At 38.1% G+C, this 21,978-nt stretch overlaps 1 protein-coding gene across 1 annotated transcript in view; it reads left to right on the top strand.

Annotated features, from left to right (window-relative positions):
* The first annotated feature begins 214 nt into the window (after positions 1-214).
* Positions 215-21,978, top strand: part of ANKRD50 (ankyrin repeat domain 50) — a 39,291-nt gene continuing 17,527 nt past the window's right edge. Inside the window, exon 1 of the mRNA XM_010575578.1 lies at positions 215-786. Within this exon, the coding sequence (XP_010573880.1) occupies positions 308-786 (479 nt within the window). The 5' untranslated portion in view covers positions 215-307. The remainder of the gene's footprint in view (positions 787-21,978) is intronic.

Raw genomic sequence — 21,978 nt, 5'->3', positions numbered from 1 at the left:
ATGGAGCTGTATGAACTTTTGAGCCATAGGAGAAGTATTGTTGAGCGTTGGTATCAGACACCGCTTCACGATGTCAGCTGAACTGTGATTATGTTATGCTAATCATAATAAAGCATACAAATGGAGTGACGCCCGTCCTGAGAAGAGGCTGTTAAGTTTCACAAGAAAGGTTAACTGATTACCGTAACCTCTGTCAAGTTCTGTGCAGAAGATTTTTTCTGTGCAAGATGAATGTGTATCTGCCTACCCTGAGATGTTGAAGGTGTACTGCTGCTTATGACAAATCCAACAGAAGAAGCTTTATAAAATGGCTCAAACCAGCTTGCTGCAGGGAAAGCAGTTTTACTGTAGGGAGTGGGTTTTCCACAAGCTTCAGCACTGCCTCCAGGAGAAAGCTAACTGCAGCAGTAGTGCTGCCAACAAACCATCCCTTGTAGCGAATTCTGGGAATAATACCGGTGTTGTCTCTGGGAAAGGAGCTGCCTGGGGTGTATTGTTGGTAGGAGGGCCCGGTAGTGGGAAGACGGCCCTCTGTACTGAGTTACTGTGGCCAAGCTCACCTGCAAACCTGCAAAGAGGCTTACATCGTCAGGCTCTAGCCTTCCATTTCTGCCGGGCCCAAGACTCTGACACGCTGTGTGTTGGAGGGTTTATCAGAGGTTTAGTTACACAAATCTGCCGCAGTGGACTGATCCAGGGATATGAGGACAAACTAAGAGATCCTGCTATTCAAAGTCTCTTGCAACCCGGGGAATGTGAGAGGAACCCTGCTGAAGCATTTAAAAGGTAAAAACAAAAAAACCCTACCAAAAATAAAGCCCAAATAAATAAAAAAAAATGCTAGCTTCTGTTTAGGTCTTCCTTCCAAAGAGTCTATGGTGCAGATGGCTTAAACATGTTTGTCTCATGCCTTGTTATCTCTGTCAGAGCTTGCAGACCTACCATGGAAAAAATCTAAGTTTGTCCTTATAGTTGACATAAATAAATATTTACTTTTTAAAAAAAAAAAGTTATTATTTATAGTGAATTTATTTACGTTTGTATATTAATACCCTCAGTTGTAACCAGTGTTTTGGAAAGACTTTAAAGTAATTGACTTCAGAGTGGAAGATACCTAGTCAGCGGCCTTCGTGTGCCATAAAGGTAGGGCAGTTGTCCTTCATAGACCTGAAACAGACCTTAAAGGACCGTCGCAAAAGCTTCCAGTATCATGCTCTGTCTAACAGGAAACTGGACTAATGGATCTCTGGGTCTGATCCAACACATCGGTTTTATGTTTGTCTAAAAATACGTGGTAGGAAAATGTCAATTAACTCCTTATGTTACCTCTCACAATATGCAAAGATTATGTCAAATCTTTATTGCTACTTAAAAAATACGTACTCCAAAGCACTGAGTGGATCAGAAATTTGTCAGGCGGGCTCACCCTGCCCCTTTAGAAGGTTTGTCAGCTATCTAAGTTGAATGAAAATATTTATTTTTTTTACTTAGTATTCCATAACAAACCAGTCTCTTCAGCATGTCACTCAGAATTTTGTTTCTGTAAGGATACTGATGTGTGTGTAAGAGTGTATATCTATAGATCACTTAGAACAATGTGCTCTCTTAAGCACAGCCTTCACAAGCACGTGTCTATCGGTCTTTATTCCTTTGAGTCACAAATGAAAGAAAATTCAGAAAGGATAAGGCTTGTCTCTGGCAGGAGAGCTTCAGTTGATTGTGTTGCCAGTATAAAACTTCCCTGGAATATTAGTTCAACTGAAGTTCTTAAGCTTTGTGTAGTGACATAAGTTTTTGTGGTACTGAAGGGTATATTGGATGATGTTTCCAGTATAAAAAAAAATTCCTGTTTGTTTTTGGTTGGTTTTTGTTCCCCCCCTGGTCCCCCCCAACTACTAAGACTGGGTAAACAAGTACTGAGGTTGAACTGTAGTGCTTGTAGTGCTTGCTTATACTGTTACGGTTGTGTAAAAGAGCCTTCCAGTTCTGATGGCTGTTATGTCCTTGCCCGCTGAATAAACAGGATGCATGTCTACATTGTTCTCAGTGTAGTGTCTTACAACAAATAGTCTAAACCAAGACTAACTGTGGGGTTTTTTTGTTCGTTGCGAAGTGAAGGTGCAACTTCTAGGGGCTGTTAAGGTCCTAATTTCAGAAGTATTAAGCCCTCTCAATTTCTAATGACTAAAAACTGGGTGAAATTAAGTGTCTATAAATGGAATAGCAGACTGGCTATCTAGCTTTAGGCAGACTTTTAAAATCATGCAAGTGGATTAATCTGTTGAGTAAGAGCCTGTTTATGCTTGAAAGTATTACAAGGAAATCTTACTCATTTAGCTCTAAGAGCTGGAATCCTTCCTCCTAAACATGATTGCCTTACTCCAAAGAACAGGGATTAGGTGAATGTCTTTAGACAAAAATGCGATATAGAAATATAAAAGATACTTGTGAGTCAGACTCAGCTTCTTCCATAAGACTGCTTTTTATGAACACTGGGTTCAATGGTGGGCTGTTTGAGCATTTAGGTCAATATACAGGGTTCTTGGTTTTGTACTGGAAAAATAAAATGTGACACAACATCTGGTACTAGTCTTTCCCTTCTCAAATTTTGCAGCAGTGATTGTGAACTCTTATTATTACACTAAAAATACTTATGTGGTAGTACAACAGCTTCAGTCAAGGAGTTGGGTTTGGTGGGGTTTTTTGTCCTTCATGTATTCCCTTGCTGCCCACCTACCCTGATCTCCTGCTCTCAAAAGCAGCTGTGGTAGATAGTCTTCATTCTCATATTGCAGATTTGAGGGAGATGAGGCGTTAGAGACAAGGTGCTGTGCTGGGAATATAAGTTTTCAGCACTGTGGCGGGGGACCAGGAGATGCTTGTTGACAGCAGTACTGTGAGCTTGTTCTGCTGCCTGTATGATACAATCACTGTCCGCGAACAAGAGGGACTTGGCGACCCCCTTCCCACCATCAGATATCTCAATCATTTGTTAATTGAACTTTTGTTAATATATACAGCGTGCAAGAAATGTTTAACAAAAATCTAAATTAGTATTTTTCATGGTTTCTAAGATTTATCACTGAGCCCTTCAGTATTCTGGTCCAGTGTGTTATATAGGCTTACTGTTAAGTGAAAGTTGTTGTAATGTGAAATGAGGTCTAGGAAGACTTAACAGCTGATTGCCTTTCGCATTGTGTAAAGGCACTGAAACAGCATAAAGCTCTCGTCTCAATGCTCCATTGATTTATTTTTTTTTTTACCTTTTTTTAATTTATTCAGTAGGAGAGGTGAAAGATCTTGCTTTAAAGGCACTGTCAAATTTTTGCTCTGCTTTGCACAGCTGCTGCAGACCCAACTATGTATTCATGGCCTAAAATGGAAAGACTTCTCTTCATAAGTGCTAAACAAGATTACACCATTCTATTTTTGTGCTAATTGTCCTAGAAATAGTAAGAAATAAAAACTTTCTAATGCTTTGTAATGTGCCAGTCTATAAACAATATAAAGTTCATTAGTTAAAATAGTGAATCTTTTTCTGAAGAATGTTTTTTAAATAGCTTTTCAGCAACCCTGATGGTCATAGTGATAAACGTGCAAGTGATGACCCAGAGAGTTAAGACTTTTCTCCTCCTCTTTGAATGTCTTCTCTTAAGAAATTTCTTAGGTATTTATAATCTTAACGTGCCCTAAAAATTCTTCCAGGGGCAGATCTTGCAGATTTGAAGAGCTGGAAGGGCTGATCTACACAAATGTATTTAACAAGCATTTGCTGCTGCACTGACAGCTGAGAGAAAGAACTGCTACTTACAGCACAGCTTCTGAGGCACTTTTCTTCTCGGCATGCAGTACGGGAGCAGAAAGCAGGCTTAAACATAAGGGAGAATGCTGAAGCCTCACATGCGAATTTTAGGTGAAAGTGAAGCAGAAAGTATAAAGGAAATGGCAAAGAGTGTTACAGACTCCAAAAGTAAGAAGAAATGATGTGTTAAACGGAAAGAATTTAATTGAGAAGGTCTGTTCTTCCTTGTGTAAATAGAAAAGTAAAAATCAGAATAACCCAGATTTTGCAATACTATCTCTAGGGTTGTGAATGGGGGTTGATTTTGGTTTCGCTGCAGCAAGTTTATACTTCCAGTGATTGATAGGAAAACAGGCAGCTATCAGTTATCCAAGGCCATGAGGACATAGAGGAACTCTGGTATAAACCATGGATAATGCTGAAATTTGTGCAGACGAGGCTGTAAAAAGACATACACCCTTATGATCCTGGTTTACATTCTTGAGACAAAGGAGATGACATTAAACACCTTCAGACAGTAGGGGAAGGAACATAATTCCTACGTGTTGTGCTGCAGTTAAGTGGTAGAAGGCAGAGCTTGGTTAATTCACATCCCAAAAAGTGGACATTACTGGAAGCGTAGACCTAGTTTACCCTGCAGAGTTGATTTCTTTTGCAGCCATTGCGCTGAGTCTGAAAGACATCCATGACCAGGGTCCTGAGTCAGTTTCAGAGAATTTAGAGATAGAATGTGTCTGTTAAGTAACATAATGTTTTTAAGCTTGTACTAAACTCACCTTTAGTATGCATTGGTCTAGTAAAACTTAAAGCAAAATTTGAATTTTGCTTGGGTGGATTGCTGAAATTAATAAATTGCTGAAATTAATCCAAAAAAATGGTGAATTTCCACATCTCCCAGCAGGTTGGTGAAGATATTGCTGCTTTGCTATCACTCACAGATGAAGTTTCTTGCTGTCTTCTGCATGTCTTTTCAAGAAACTTCAAATCTTGTGAGACTTTTCACATACTTACTTCTCACATATTGAATTTGGGTCAACGATGTTCAAGTGGTTTTTTTTTCACTTGCAAAGTGTCCTAAAACTTCATTACTAAAGTATTTCTAATACAATTACTTTAATGTAAGATGGTCCGGTCAAAGAGATTTGTACTGGGGGAAGAATGAAGCTATGAATTCAGATTTCCACTTATTTGCATTGCTGAAATTGCATTCCCATGCAAGTAGCTGTCCGTCATTGGTAGGGACCCAAGAAAAGAACAATTTAAAAGAAAGAAAGAAAAAAAAAAAGCTGCTGAACAAATCTGTCATTGTATGAGAATTTCACAGAAGTTTTCTCAGGCTGATGTTACATCTTCTTTACCAAAAATTAATGTAGTGGAAACTATGCCCCGGAACTTAAAAGTATTCTTTTTTCAGAAAGGACACCAGATTTATTTCTTTTTCTATGCACGCTGGTGCTAAATTCAGTGTCATGGTTCCTTTTGCAGGTTCCCAGACAATCACAGCTTTTCTTCTATTTCGAACTCCTGATCTCTGCTACTCATATTTGAAAAGGGAAACCCCAGAGAGTTAACTAAGCTGGACAGGTGACAAGAGGCATCCACACCAAAACTTTAAAATAAGAGCAATAAAGAATTGTTGGATGTTGCAGTTTCTCCATACCCTAGTGCTCTGTGAAGCTGCGCTAAGTATCGGTGGTACAGTTCCTATGTGTCTGCATGCACAACAGAATTGCATTGTAATGGAACATGACCAATAATGCTAAGTGGTACAAAAAATAAAGCAGTTTTCTAGAATATGCAAATATCTGCAGACATGATTGTAAAAAATGTGAGGGGTCATGTAAGGTTTTATGCTGACTACAAGTTTGAAGCAGGGGTTTATGTTGATTAAAATTGAAAGCCTTCTTGTATGAGTCATTCCCTTGGACAGCATTAAAGTACAACAAATCTTGTGACAATAGCTGTTATCTAGGTGAAGTTACTTTTACCTCTTTGGAGGAGAACTCCAAAGGATCAAGCCTCTGGTGTTTTGTGTTTGGCAGATGGAAATGTCATAAACAGCAGAATTCAGACTAAAAAAACTGGGATTGTCAACCAATGCTAACAAGCATTTCCTCCCCCCCGGCCCTTCACCTGTATTGGCTTTCCATGCTACTAATTTATTTTTTCTTTTTTCTTCCCTCTTTCCCTCAAGAGTGGTGTATCATCAGAAAGTTGCAAATTGCAGGTGATTGAGAGTGCTTCTCCCCTTATCTAAATGATAAGGGGAAACATGTTTTATTTCAAGTTCTAGATTATTTGTCTGACAAAGTAGGAAACAGCAGGTTGTTCAGCAAATCTTCTGTGACTGTTGTCCAGGGACTTTAAATCTGCAGTACTGAAATGCCATTTTTCCTGCCATTTATTTAGCATAGATGAAGGAACAGGTTTAGAAATTGAGTTGTATGCAATAACAGATGAAGTGTGAAGAAGCTGTTCTTTTTAGAGGTCCTTGTACGAACTTTGAAGCCAGTAATATAATTAAAATTATCATGAATTGTGTAAGCTTTCTTGAACAATTCATTGGTGAGCTTTTGACTGTTTTGGAGAAGCTTATTCTTAATTAAAAAAAAGTAAGTGGGTTTTGGGGTAAATCTGAGAAGTTGAAGGCCTCTTTAGTTCTTCCCTTTTTTTTTTCCCCCCCCCCCCCCCCCCCTTAACTGTTTACTTTTGCATTGTCTTTAGCTAACGAAGTTTCAGATCCACTTTAATGGCTGAGATCAGAGATTAGAGTATCCTTTCTTTCATGGGGTTAGTCTTTGATACTTTACCTTACAAACTTTGAGCTTTCCTTGCTAGTTCATTAATGACAGTACATGCTTCTGCTGCTGTTGGCAGCACCCAAAGTTCTGTGACTGCTGTGAAAATAAGCAGTATTAATTTTGCTCAGGAGGGGGTGAGGTGGTAGCACGTGATATTTGAGCTACTTTTCTCTTGCTTTTATATTTATTTTTTTAAATGACATGCATTTAGTAAAAGTCTGGTTTTACCATGAGCTTAGGAGGTATTGAAATAAAAGATACATTGAGAGGCAGCACATTGGAGACGGTTATAGATGCCTGAGCTTGGGCTACTGGAAACTGAAAAGCTGCTGGGATTTCTATCAACTTATTCTGTAAGACATTAGTAATTCAGTATTAATCTTTTCATAGAAAAGAAATGCCTTGACTTTTCTCAGCCAAGTCTTAAAGACTGTCTGGAAGTGATCTACATCTTTTTCTCTGTTCTTCTCCTTTCTTCTGGAAAGGGCTGCTACACAGCCTTTCCCTCTGCTTCTGCAGCTTCAGTACAATCTTGGTAGCTGTAGTTTTGCAACGGTTACAAGGAGGGTGTGAACACAGATCTTGTCAGACTCTCTAATTTCGTAGAGCTATAAATGGTAGAAACAAAGCCAAGGACTAACTGTATCCTGTTTCATGTGAAGAAAGATCTGAATGTGTAATGAATTAATTTACGAGACCCTTTAAAGAAGAAAGTTGTTAAACTTCCAGTGTGTTTATTCATTTACCACATGTAAAGCTCAAATGTGCAAGTGACTGATTTCGACCTTGAGAGAGAAGGTTGGAAGGGGACCTCAGAAAATCAAGTCCACCAACCATCTCCTTCCCCAGGCAGAAGAAACCAAGTCTGTTTCTGAGAGATGCTTGCTTCATCTGCTCTTATGCTTCACAATTCTTATCAGAAAAAAATTTCCATATGTCTAACCTGAGGGTTTTTTTTCTTGCTATAATCTAAGCTTGTTACTACTTCTGGTGTTCTCCAGAGACATGGAGAATAGATTCTTTCTTTCCTTTTTGGGACAGCCTTTTACATATTTGCATACTGCTTTATTCTCTTTCATCTCATCTTTAAATTAAATAATTCCAACTTGTTAGTCTTTCCTCAGAGATCACACCTAAGAATGTGACATTAAAAAAATCCCTTAGCTGAATAAAGGTTTCTGTATCCAAAGGGAATTTTTCTGAGCAACATCTTAGATGTGTAAATATGCAACATTCTACTTCTGTCCTTTCCCATAATTTTGTCCATTCCTACGTCTTTCACTTATGCTTGACTAGAATCCTGAAGGGAGTTGGATCCTAGCCCAGAGGAGCTTGATCTGGTACAAGATTGAATTCTGCTTATAGTAGGAGCCGTAACTATTTTCAGTTAAAAGCAAGCTGATTTCAGTTAAAAGCAGGTTGTTTTGTGGGAGGTACCTTTTTGTAGAATTCTGTGGTGCATCAGTGGTGGTTCAACATCTCGGCACCTACAGCATGCCAAAGGACAAGTGCAAGCGGTGCTCTAGCAAGCGAGGTTCTCGGTGGTCTCTCCCATGTAGTCTTCTGCCTGTTTCTAGTCTCAGTCTGTGATTCCAGAGAAGTTCAGTGTTGGAATGACAAGCTGTCAATTCTGTGTGATTTAAGGCTAGATTCATGAAAGGATTTAAGTGTCTCTGCTTTTTGAAAAACTTAAGACTGTCAAACATAGTCATGCCAAAACATAAGGAGCACATGCCTCCCTTTATCACTGACAGTACTATGTACTCAATCATAATGGCATAATTACAATTTGATTTTAGTATCTCATTTCTGGTGAAGGAAATCTGTGTCAAAAATATGTACCTTCAACATCAAGTGGCTGAGGTACTTTTTAATTCTAAAAAGTTGACTCCTATGGATTTCATCAGAAAGACTGGACAGTTTTACAGTCTTTAGCTCCCTGGTAGATGGATCATCATACTGTGGAGGCCTACGCTTAGTGATTGTGTAGCGAGAGACATAAAATATTAAAAATAGCAGACAGATTTCACGGCACAAAGGCTTTTACAACTCTTTATAGGAAGCAGCTACATGTAAGCTGATATCTGCAAGATCAAAAGATCTTTTGAGATCTAATGAAGAAAAATGGTGAACAAGACAGTCTGTATGAAAGAAGTAAGGAACAGTACAAAAAAAATTTATTGCACTGAACCTCAATACCGTCTCCTGGGTGGTGGTGTACTGTGAAGATGTGAATAACTACAGTGTATTAATGCTAAATGTGTGGTAAAATGCTACTTGTCTTCAATGTAGCTTACTAGTTAGAACAGTTCAAGTAATTATGAGTACAGTTTCTGTGCTGACTTTTGTGTGGTATGAGTCTGTTAATTTAGAAGTATTTACATACTTCTCCTGTATATTATAGGGACTTATTGTAAACACAACATTTGTCTATTTTAATTGTTCAGTAACATGATTTATTTTATAGTCAAAAATGATAGAGGCAGGACACCAGCTGAAAATCATACCTGTTCATGGGTGAGATGAGAAACTATTTTTGTAAGAGCATGCGCAAGAGGTTAAACAGAATCTGCCAACTCAGCTTGTATTTCCAGCTCAGTGAAAGTGAAGTTGCAGAAGGTAAACTGGTTTTTCATAAACTCGCTCTTGTGAGAGCATCTTCGCTCTGATGGAGCTTCTGATTCTTAGTATGTACATGTAATGTGTAACTGCTGCTTTAGACTTTTAACTGACCCCAGGTTTCATAGAAAACGCTGTGTTCCGGCGCTCTCTAGACTATTAGAAAGTTGAGCATTGCCTGAAGCTTAAGTACTTTGTGGCATGTTTCTCTTGAGGCTTTTCCCTTAAATCTCTGGAGTTAACGGGTCACATAGCAACAGTTAGTGTTGCTGCAAGAGCAAGTTGTATGTTCTTCTTTCATTGTATGGAAGCACTGCATACAGACTGAACATAATACCATTTAAGGTTTTAACCTTTTCAGTTTAAATTACCATAAGAAAGTTTCCCCAAGGCATTTTAATAATGACAACTTACATAGACCTTTTTGTCTTCTACTTGTATAGGCATTAACATTTTGCCTTTAATCTGTGTGGCTCAGTCTTAAACCTTACAGGTTTTCCTGTAAGCTGTTTAGTTAGATGGACCTTCATAGCAATTCTCACTTGTTAATTATTTCCCTTCCCTCCAGTTTTCTATGCACATGTTCATAGCTTGTGCAAGGGTTTAAGTTTCTTTTCTTTTCTTCCTTTTTAATGAAAAAAATGAAAAGGATTTGGCGGATTGTGAAGTAGAAAGGACTTAGTGTGTCTAATATACTGGGAAAAGATAGTATTGAAATATCGCCTCCTGAAAGTGTTAGTGAAGCAATGTATTGAAGAGGTTTCAGTTTCTTCTGCGTGATGATGTGTACAATACACTGGGAATGGTGAGAAATTTAACTTTGTCTAGGAGCAGGAATGTTTTGAATAGTTAATGCAGAAACACTTCACGATTGAAGAACTACTGCTCAAAGAGAAATAATTAGGAAAAAAGGCAAGTGTGATGAAAAAAACCTTAAAAATAATTATGCTGAAATAAGGGTTGAATTGTATATAGGTGTTCAAAGGTATTGCAGAGGAGGTGCTGCAAAGACTGTAGGTGGGTATGTTCTGGGTACACTTGATGACATCAAAATGTGATGGGATAGCATGAAAGAACTGAAAATGATATCACGAAAAGAAGGCAAATGGGGAAATTTACATAGCTGATGAAGTGAAAGGAGCAAAACAGTTGCAACTGAAGTCCTCTCTATGTTGCATGTTTGCAGATAGCTTCACATAAAGCAAGGACCAAAAAGCCTTTGCTGTTGATAGAAGGCTATCAAACTTCTTGGCTTGGTTTTGGATGCTGTTGTTTAAATTGACAGGAGTGGGAGGAAGAATGGGAATAAAGGATCATACATGAGTGGACTTTCGGTCTGCGGCCCATCAATGATGTCATCTTCTTTATCCTTTTTCCTTTGTCACATACTAATAAGAGTTGGTATACTGTTGTGTGTGTTAAGAAGGGCAGATGAGTATCTGGCTGCACTGATGCAAGCTTGTGTGCTAAAGATCCATGATATCTTAGTAGACGAAAGAGATTAAGAGGAAGGGGGGATGGCAGCATCTTATTTAAGGTTATTTGAAGAATCGTGGAGTTCTCCTGGAAGAGGCAGAAAACTGTTCAGAAGCTCTAGGTTGGTTAAGGAAAATACCAGCAGTATAGAGATGATGCTAATGGGCAGATATGAATGAACTTCATGAGGAAAAACTGTTAAGAATGGTATTACAGCATGATTTCCATCTTAAAGGACTTAATTAACCAATCTTGGTTTAACTACATTAGCTCTCCTGCAGTGATGGTGAGCATGATACGATCATGAAGCTGTCTATCCTTTTTCTACACTTTTGTGGAGTTCAACAGGACATTGGTAAAAAGCTCTATTTGTAGGTAAAGTGCAGCTGATCCACAATAAGAGAAATTGTGTCCTGTATGATTTTAGATTACCCTAATTAGCAGAATATCAACTCTGCCTTCTCTAACAGATGGAAACTTAAGTAGTCAACAACACAAAGAGTTTTAAGTAAGAAGAACGTTACGCACTCTTCTGTTAGGTTGCCGCGCTGTTGCACTGGTGTACGTGATGGCAGTGGTACCAACACACATTAGTTTGACCACTCTAGAAACTTTGGTAAACTTTCCAAACTTTTACTGCATTCCATTGACAATTGTACACATCAGTTTGCTTTCAGTTGCCTTATTTTGTATTGGAGAGTGTTGTGACTTCCTTTGCTTCAGCTTTGTTCCGCTTACTTTGTCTTAAAAAGTGAAGAAAAAACAATATTTTTTTTTCCCCAGATGATTTGTAGCAGGTACTGCACATTCACGTTAAGTTCGATTTTTATGACTTCAGGTATACTTTTTTCCTTAGCATCCCCATCTATTTTAAATGATGATAAAGTTGCCATCCACAGTAAACATGTTGTGTATAAATTGTTGCGGGGCGGTGGGGGGAGGAGGAGAATATAGTTTCTGTCACTTGTTCTATTGTAGTTAAGGCTAAAAATAGATCTTACTAAATATAAAGATATAGAATCAATTCCAAAGCTAAATGCATCACTGCTGTAAGATAATAGAATCAGGTTCACATGGTGCTAACCTAACAATGTTTTTTAAAGTAAATTACAGAGAAGGTACAGAAAGGATCAATACGAGATTTATAGTCGTATTAAGAGAAACTATATCTGCTTGGGGCTGGGGGAGGAAAAAAACCCCTAAACCAAACCACAAGATAACTAATATGGACCCAGAGTGATGCACAAGAAACATATGCTGTGTATTCTACTTTGGGGAGTATGGGAGAGTAATTTTGAATGGGACACATGAAAGCTGCTCCATCTGTTGCCTCTTCAACTAAGACAGTGCAATTAAAGGTTGAGATAGTCCCTTTCACTTGAGAAAATAAGATGGAAAAAGATATGTGGTAATGCAAACATAGAAGGAAAGCTGTCTTAAGTGCTTGACTAGTAAGGTAAAATCTTAACAGCTTTTCATCTGGTATTTGTGCAGAGGATTTTCTGAAAATGGGGTTGAACAGTATAATCCTGCAATCAGTTCAACAGTTGACATGTGGGGTGCTTTATGATGATGTGCAAAAAATGAGAAAGGCAGGTATAGAGCAACTTGATTAGGGAATGATCAAGATTTCAAAATGTATATTGTTGTTCATCCTGGTTGTTCCAGGCAGGCAATTCAAGAACTCCCTGTTCTGAAGAAACAGCTCATTGCTGAAATACCCACTGCAGCACCTCTTCTTTGTGCTTCCCAATCAGTAATGGTTTGGGTTTTTTTTTTTCTTCTGGAATCAAATGCATAGGAAAAATCTAATTAATTTGGGGATTGTCGGACTGAACTGCAGTAATAACGGTGACTGTATTGTATCATGTGCATTATGCTATGGTCTTTTGTTACACAGTCATGGAATAATAGAACGTAGGGCTGGCTGAACAGTAAACTAGAATGTAGCCTGACAAAACCCACACAATTGAATGTATTCCGTGCAGTTTTCTACCTGTCTCATCTGGGGGTTTTTTTTGTTTCTTTTCTGTGGCTAGCATTTCTCTCATGTCAACAAATACAATTGTGTATGTGGAAGGCAATATCTGTTTCTTCAGTTGTGTTCATGCTCTGCATAAATTGAGACAGAAGAAGGAAATGGATTTTGTCTATCTCCAAAACGTAGAATAATACCAGCAAATTCAAATGCCTGTAAAGCTATAAGAATTTCAATTCAGTTGTATACTAATGTGTTCAAATAACACTGCTCATAGAAGAAGATACATTTTTGTTTAACAAACAATTATTAATTCTTATATGGCCAAGAAACCAGGTAATTAATAAGGAAAGCTGAAAAGACTATACATTTCACTTTGGTTTCATAAATGATTTAAAACTAACTTTGTAATTTTAATACCTTCTGTTGCATATATAAACTTGTTAGTTTTCTTATTGTGGTACCCCACTCCTACATGTTGCATTTCAACCACAGACTTCTGAATATTTACAAAGTAAGTTATTATCCTAATTTTACAGGTACAGAAAATAAGGTTCAGTATAGGTAATTCTCTCATTTCAACTAATAATAGTTTTCATTGAGTCTGATTTGATGCTTTCATCTCCTGCATTTGATGTAAACCCTATGTTCTTTGACGCCCCTAACCTTTTTTTTTTCTTTTTTGTTTGGTTTTTTTTTTTAAGAAAGAGATTGAATTGTGGAAACAAACAATGAGAATTTAATTGATGCTTAATACAAAGAAAAGCAGTGATTTTTGACACTAATAAAAGAGAGCTTTTAAAAAACAGCTGGTGGATAACAAATCCCAGGAGTAAATATAAATAACAGCAACTTGGACAACAGCTCAAAAACTGGGGCTGGAGGAGCAGAGGAAATAGGTTTATTCATTTAGGGTCATGGGATGGACAAAGAGGATGATAAGTGGCTTAGTAATCAAATGCCTTAGGTGTCTTTATACTAATGGAAAAAAGGTATGGGGTGAACAAGCAGAACTGGAAATATTAGTACACAGTCAAGACTGATTTAAATGTTCTGAGATCTGTCAGGAGAACTTGTATAACTGGTATGTTTAAAAAGAAGTAGCTGGTTCAGGGATTGTTTTGTATGTCGTATGCTTGTTTGTAGTTGTAGAATAAAGTTGTAAGAATAGGAGATAGACACTACATGTGGTGATAGTTTTATATGCGTGATATCTACTTCAAGGTTTGTTGGTAAAAGTGTTATCTTCTATGGACTGTAAATAAAACTGCCTACCAACCTATTAGACCATCTTGTGTATCTAAAAGTTTACCTGCTTTGGCAAGGTATAGTAGTTGTCAGTAACTTAGAGAGATTCACACCATTCTAAACCATGTCTTTCCTAAAATTCAAATGTTTAACCCTACCAAACCAGCAAGATCAAGTAAGCTAAGCTTCTTTAAGATATCAAATGGAATTATCCAAGGCAAAGAATTTGGACGATAATGTCTACATAGTTGAAAAATTTGAATAACAAAACAAGTAGGAGATGAACATCAGCTGAGAAAGCATGATATAAGCAGGAGTCTGTCAGTGACCATATTTCTAATGTCAAAGAGGAGAAAATAGCTAGTGGGAGGACATAAATTTGCTTCAATCAGATTGGAAAGAACTAGCTGAGCAAATGAAAGGCAACTTTTGGAGACAGTGCCTATGAAATGATCTTAAATGCATGATGTTTAGAAGAGGAGGGGAAAGAAGGACAAACTAAGAGCAGTGGACTTGGAGATGTTGGTGACCTCAGATAATTTGTGGGTGAGATCTCACAAAGTATAATGAGAGAAAGGAATTAGCTGGAAAGAACACTGAAGTCTCAAAGCAGTATGTTAGATGTCCAGTTTAGTGAAACTGAGCTCCTCATCATTCATGTGTTAAACATTAGAAGGAACACTGCAGAAAGGAGATTGACTACTGAATATGAAAGTAAAAGAGTAATGTGAAAATGAGGGCAAAACTGAAAGTTCAAGGTGCATTGTTCATGTTTCCTGCAAGGTGCGTTTTGTTTGGTAATAAGAAATAATTCCATACATACGTTAGCAGAAGGAAGACAATATCCACCCAGTATTGGTCTGCTGTTCACTGGGGAGGAAAAACTGATAGCACTGGGAAAGCCAAAATTCTCAATGATTGTGTATATTGCCCTTTCTTAAAAACAGTGCTTTTGCAGTCAGCTAACATAATTAAAACTAGCAACAAAGAAGTAAGAATACAGAAAAAATAGCCTGGACCAAAAGAAAAAAAAAACAACAAACACAAAACAACAGAAAAAAAACAACCAGAAAACAGCATAGGATAGGTGAGATATTTTCAAACTGTTCAGCCTATTAACTGTTACGGATTATCTTCAAAGGACAGGTTATCTTTATCAGGATGGCTGAAAATTCAGACTTGAAAGAAAAAGATGTATATTTAGTGCCTTGCTTTAAAAAGGGACAAAAAGGCATTGGGGAATTAGAAGCGTGTCAATTGAAATAAAAAATGCCAGAACAAATAATCAGACAAACTATTTGCAAGCAGCTGGAAGATAACAAAGAGTTGAAAAACAGCTAACACAGGATAACATGGTTTGGTTTTGACAGATCTAATCTAACCTCTTTTTGTAAGAGACAGAGCAATAGTACTTGTGGATAAGGGGTATGTCATTTTGACTCCAGGAAGGCTCTGATGCTTACATGAGACTCGTGCAAACAGGCTATGTGCAAGTTAGTACTATATTTGGCTACGTGCAAAAAGAGTTGAGTAACTGTACTTGGAGAGTAATTATCAGCAGTTCATTTTCAAACTGACACAGCACATCATGCTGGATTTCATAGAGGTCTGTCCTGCGTCTGTCTCTTTTCAGTGGGTTCCTTAATGGGCTGGCTGACTGAGTAGAGGGAAATGGTTACAAATTTTGGATACTGCTGGCTCCCTTGTAATGACCCTTCTGTTATCCATGGGACACAAGTAATAGGGCAAGAAGTACAAGGTTTAAATTGCAGGAAAACAGGTTAAGGTTAGACAAAGGGGAAAACTTCCCAATTACAAGAATATTGAAGCACTGGAATAGATTGCTTGGGGAGACAGAGTATTGATCAGTGGAAGTCTTTAGGAATGCCTAGACTAGTATCTCTCAGGCATGACAGATGTAGAGCTGATGCAGCTGTAGGCAGGGAAGTGGACTAGATGACCTCTCAATCACTAAAAAACAAAACTGTGAGAGTTTGTGTGGAATAAATTACTATTTTATATTACGTGTTCAGGAAAATGTTTGCGTTGTTTCCTGTACTCTCCTCCTCTTTGCCTTTGGTAGGGACTCAGATTTTTGTATGTCAGACTCTGAATAGTTTAGAACATATTGTATATGTTAGCACATATGGCAAATATATTCCATTTAAAAATATAGAGGGTGTCAACCTGCTCGTGGTAGCAGGTGTGAATGGTTTTCAGCTACAGTTGTCTGTCCTTTTTAATAGCTGAGTTGTTTGCAAACTGTTCTAGGCAGTCCAACTATTACACCAAATATTTGCTATTAAGGTTTCTATTTTCTGAGATTTCAAGTAAATCTACCGGTAGATCCACTGGCAATGCTTTAGAGACAAAAATCACCCATATATTTGTATGAGACAGTAGGAGGTCTCTAATCAATACACAGGGGTCCAGCATGTACTGTTTATGTGTGACCGATGGCGCTGGTTCTAAGATAAAACTCTATTTTTGTCTGGGCTGATGCCCTAGAGCTAGCTTTTGTGCTCTCCTTGTTGGGACTGCAAGTCTGCTTTACAGTTAGAGATAAAATTCAGGTTGCTACAAGACATTGCAAAATCAGGTACTCAATTGCACAAGACTTGCCTGCTGTTTCTAATTCACTGCTTCTGAAAAGACCAGAGCCTGGATTTGCATCCATGTACTGTACCCAGAGCTTTCAAAACAGGTGATTCTCAGGGTTTTTTTTCTTTTCTGCTTTCTGCCTCTTCCTTCATAAGACTAACCATAGCTGGGTAGAACTGCTAGAGCCAGTTTGTCTTTCTGTGCAGCCTGTAAATAAATAATTTACTAGAAACAATAATCTATATTATACTGTAGTCCATGAGTGTGTATAATTCCAGTATTGCACTTTGTCAGAAAGTCATAATCAGTTGCAGTACACTTTATCATGCTGAAAAATTACAGAACAGATACCTCAATAACCTGATGAAATCCATCAGTATGTACACAGGTGTGCGCACATCAAACTGGGTCAGTTCACTTTCACCATACTTAGCCATATGTTTTATTTTGCAACTTTTTAAGTGTAGAAGTGTTATATGCTTCACAGCCCTTGTATTTCTCAAATATTTCCATTGTTAATGGTCCTGTGTGTACATTTTTCAGGATGTTATTACCAGTATGAGCAGCTGGGCAATTAGTAAGAAGAAAAGGCCTGTATTACGCATGTAGATAGTGCCAAGAATTGGGGTGATTGTACAGAAAGCAGCTGTTGGACTTGACCATTAGAATTTCCCTTTTAATCATTAGCCAGAATGCATTACGAGGCAGGTAAATAAACTGTTTACTGTCAGTCATCTGTAAGGCATAAATGTCTTGTCATAGGACAAAGTAAAACTCACTAACCTAACAACAGTACTGCAAGTAACTTGTAAAGATGCTCTGGTTTTTGTTTCTGTGTGAATACAGCTGCTGAAAGTCTTCTCGGAAAGAGGGTAATATTTCATCAGCTGAGCAGCAGGAATTGTCAATTTTATTAGAAGTGAAGTTTACCTTTTCTTCTTTTATTGTGACCTATGCCCCATATGCAGTTTGGAAAACAGAAAAATTCAGCTACTGGCATATGTCTGTCTTCACTGCAGCTTCTGACAGTCTTTAACAGCTTTGTCTTCACTGGCTTCATTCTTCTAAATGCAAATTGGAAACTGGGGGGGCACATCCTTAACGGATTATATTCTGCCAACCAGCCCCTGGATTATTATAATATACAAATAAACATGTGTCTGTAAGCTTATGAGGCAGTGGAGAGCAAGGTGGGGTATTTGCTGTCACTTGTGAGAATTTTTTAAGTACACATGATTAAAAATTGTGGAGTTTTGCATTTTGTTTTCTATTCTTATACATTTTAAATCTTTTACGTTTTTCCCATTAGCAGTGGAAGTAGTAAAAACCCCATTGTAGATAGATTAGTGCCCTTAAGGTACCTTGCAATGGCCTGGGCTCCCCTCCGTAATGTCCGTATACCATAATTCCTTCCCTTTTTGCTGTCATGCAGCACCTCCAGCTCTTAGCTGCCGTGGAGAGCCTTCTCCTTCCCTGCATGTCCTCAGCAGTGGGCTGGGGAAGATGGAGCTTCTGCTATACCTGATTCAGAGCTGGCAGAGGCAGCATCAGGTTTCCACTTACTGGTTAGGATTCTCTGGTTAGGTCTCTGTGTGTGATTTTTAGGCAAAAATCCCACTACTTCGTATGTTGCTGGCAAAAATTACTACAACATTATGTAAATATAGTTGGCTTATTTACAGTTTCACTATGTACTTAATTTTCTGTATTTTCTGATACAAACATAAATGGAAATGAGTGTCTTAAAAATTACGTGGTAAACTGGATATATCATGTTGTAGACCACCCATAAGAAGGAAGATGCTTGTTCGGTTTTCTGAAGGTTGAGACTAGTGTTTGAAGAATTGTCTATTTTGTTATACACTAGGTATCGTTAAACTCTTTATGTATAAATATATATATACACACAAAGATATCCATCCAATATATAGTCATATTTCTCCATTACTTTAATCTTCAATAATTCTTTAGATCAAATGTGCAAATGAGCAATTTCCTTGTAAACTCTACGAGGCATTCAGATCTCATCCAGAGGATGGCACTGCATTGTCCCTCGCATGTAAGGTGAATGTTTTATAAAGTTCTATGGCAAGTATTTGCCAATAGAATAATAAATTCAGGTAAAACTCGATGTAACCTTCATTGCTGGTGTCAGTTGGTCAGTTCCACCATGTTGCTAGTAATTGCCAAACCTATTCATCCAAGGTATTACGAATACATTTTTTTTCAGCATATGTTTACAATCCTCAAGGAATTACTTCAATTCCAAGGATTTACAATCCTCACAGAGTTTGCGGCTATTTTCTGTTATTCCATGTGATGGCCTACTACAGTTTCTTGTGACTCAGAATAGTGGCATTGATATTAACTTGACTGTAAATATGACATATGAACTTTCTCACTGGCAATGAATATTGCTTTCCTTTTTGAAATGCAGGTAGTCTTTAGGAAAGAAGACGTTCTGCAGGGATCTCAGCAGGGAGGTGCTGGTGAACTCAAGCAGGAGAATGCCAACTTCCTAACATTTCAGAACTCCCAAAGACAGAGGGGCAGATGAGCTGAAGTAGAGCATAAGGGCAACCTTACCTGACAGCAGTAAACATCACTCAGAACACTTAGCACCGTTTTTAAAAATCCATTTGGGATGTTTGCCTTACTTTTCTTGTGCTCAATGTCCTGTAGTGGTGTTTTTTAACTTGCGGCACCGCTGTTCTTTCCAACCTGACAAAATGCAACAGTAAAAAATACAACCTGAACAGCGAATCCAGCCACATTCCGAGTGATAACATTGCACGTGGTCCAAACCAGAACAAGCACAGAGCACCGTGGTGTTCTCTTGATACGTAAGAAAAACTCAAGCAGACAGAGGGGGAGAAGAGAACAACATATGCAAAGTCTGAGCATAAGCTAGCTGCTAGTTGAAAAGTAGTTGCTGCTTGCGTGCTTGGGGGTAATACGGGTCCTTTCCTGCCAGCCAGCCTGATGTAATTTGTGTGTGGGCAGAAGTGTATCCCGGACCTGTTCGATAGCACTGGCCTGGTGTAGAAAAGAGTGTGTTCTGCTGGGCAAAATCAGTTTTGCACTCCACCTTTGCAAGAGCTACGGGTGCATGCCCACTTTCAGAATTAATCCTGAAGCTGGCTCCCTAGCTGTAGCTTACAGAGATTATTTCCTCTGAATAAAAATGTTTGGAGGCATCAAATACTTTAAAATGGGGAGGAAGAGTTAACCCCTCAGTAATTAAGGACGGAAGTGGAGGGGGGAAAGGCTAATTTAATATGCAGGGATTGGGAATATGACAAATAGCTGGTGAATTTGCACAAGGAATCTGGTGTAGAAGCATTTACAAAAAAGCAGGAGGAGAGAGCAAAGAAAGCTATGTGTTGGATAATTAGCTTGTCTGCTTTTTTACAAACTTTCTTTGAAAAGAGCAGAGTTTGTAAATTCCCAGTGTAGACCACTGGGATGATTCTTCTTGGCATCAGTGTCTGTAACTGAAGTACACGTGTTAAATTATAACCTGTTGGTGAAAAGGTGGCTCAAAGGGCAGTTTGTTGAAGAATTGTCATACTGATATTGAAAAAGAAACTTAAGAGCTGTAGCAGTAGTTAAGCAGATTTCCAAATCATGATATTTGAAGTATTTCAGGTTTTGCTAAAAGTAGCAGCACTTGGACTTTAACAAATGGGGGGCGGGTGGGCATGTTGGGGTTGTTTTTTTCTTTTTTTCATTGCTGCTTCTGGCTTAAGTTTTATACACTTGTTCTGTGTGTTTGTCAGTAGCAAATGCAAGCAGCTGGATAGAGAAAAGGGAACCCTTTTAGGTATAAGCTATGTTCACGCTGTAACAGGCATCAAACGATTTAAGTGGGGACATAACTGAATTTCCTATTCACCGGAGACAGTCCAATATGAGAAACACATTCATAAGAAGCTAGGATTTATAACTTCTTTTGCTAGAACCGCTCATTAATTGTTATTTGGCATGTGTGTGTTTGCCTTTTTCTTTTTTTTGTTGTTTTTTAGCAAGTATGTGCATTCCACTGTGACTCTCTTTTCAGCCTTTGTGGACAACGCCGCTATCTTTCTACTTTGTTCTGTTGTGTCTTGGTATTTTTGTGGATCCAATCTAAAAATCTCAAGGATAATCATAAGCAGAACTTCAGCACAGTCTGTATATATTCCTTCCATATGTGGAAAATCATGTTTGCATGGGTTCAGTCAACTCAGTAGCAATCCTGAAGAATTCTGTGGGATGGCTCATTGTTCTGAGGACTCCTTATTTGCTAGAGAGCATGTGAAACACCTTTGCTCTATATAAATAAGTCATTACATTACATTGCCATTAAAATGAATTCCATCGTTTAAAATACCTAATTGTGCTGTTTTCTCTAGAGATTTTGTATTTTTACTGACCAATTAATTTTGTTGTTTTAAATCATGATTTCTATTTCAGAAATTTTCTGTAATGATAACCACTTTTATATCTGTATTGAGTATAAAAGTTATAAAGATAAAGCTGTTATCCTTTTAGAAGGTAAAGAAAATCAGCTAATCTTTTGAGAGGCACTCTGCAAATTAAGCAATCTGTTACAACAATCTGTAGGTGAATCACCATTTATGGAAGTACTTTATGACATTGTTAATTCCGTGTTGCTTTATGTAATTTTCCTATGCAAGCAAGAAATTGGAGGGGAGTGGAATTACTCAGTCACATTATGGAGGTAAACATGACGTGACTTCTGGCAAGTTAGCACAGCACTTAGCATCTCTGAAAAGTTTCACTATTATGTTACTTGGCATCTACTCTGAGCTAAAGAGATATAAAACATCTAGGAAGAACAGAAGCTTATCAAATAGTTTCTAAGCGCACTTTAAGAGAAAGCCTTATCAATATCTTGTCAATGCCACACTTTAATAATATTGCTGTAAGCTGGGAGAAGTCATTGTGCCTCATTTCTTATATGCATGTATATATATGTATGCGTGCGTATATTTTTCCTAGTGGAATTTAAGTTATGTTAAGGTTCAGAAATACAAGCATCGTGAAGGGGAAGAAAGCAGAGCATAGGGGGACAAAGGTCAGTGGAATAGCTTTTTATGAAGCACCATCACTATGCTAGGACTCTTCTGCCTGGAAAGAAATGGCTCAGAGAGACTGTGGTACAAGTCAGAAGATGACAAATGGCATGGAGAAGGTGAATATGACATAATTGCTCACCCTCCCTTCCAGTACAGATGCTGAAGGGTATCAAATGAAACAAGGACATTTTGGATTTTAAACTATGAAAGGAAGGGCTTTTTCGTGCAGTGTGTAACTAACCTGCAGAAGGCCTTGCTGCAGGATGTCGTGGATGCCGGAGGCTTAAATTGGTTCACAGAAGACTTGGACGAATCTGTGGAAGCGTGGTCAGTTAAGGGATGTTAAATGCAAAGACTCAATCTCTGGTTCAG

Source organism: Haliaeetus leucocephalus, unplaced genomic scaffold (genome assembly GCF_000737465.1).
Source record: "Haliaeetus leucocephalus isolate CR32 unplaced genomic scaffold, Haliaeetus_leucocephalus-4.0 Scaffold484, whole genome shotgun sequence".
Lineage (NCBI taxonomy): Eukaryota > Metazoa > Chordata > Aves > Accipitriformes > Accipitridae > Haliaeetus > Haliaeetus leucocephalus.
The sequence above is the reverse complement of the archived record's forward strand: the minus strand, read 5'-3'. Positions and strand labels throughout refer to the sequence as shown.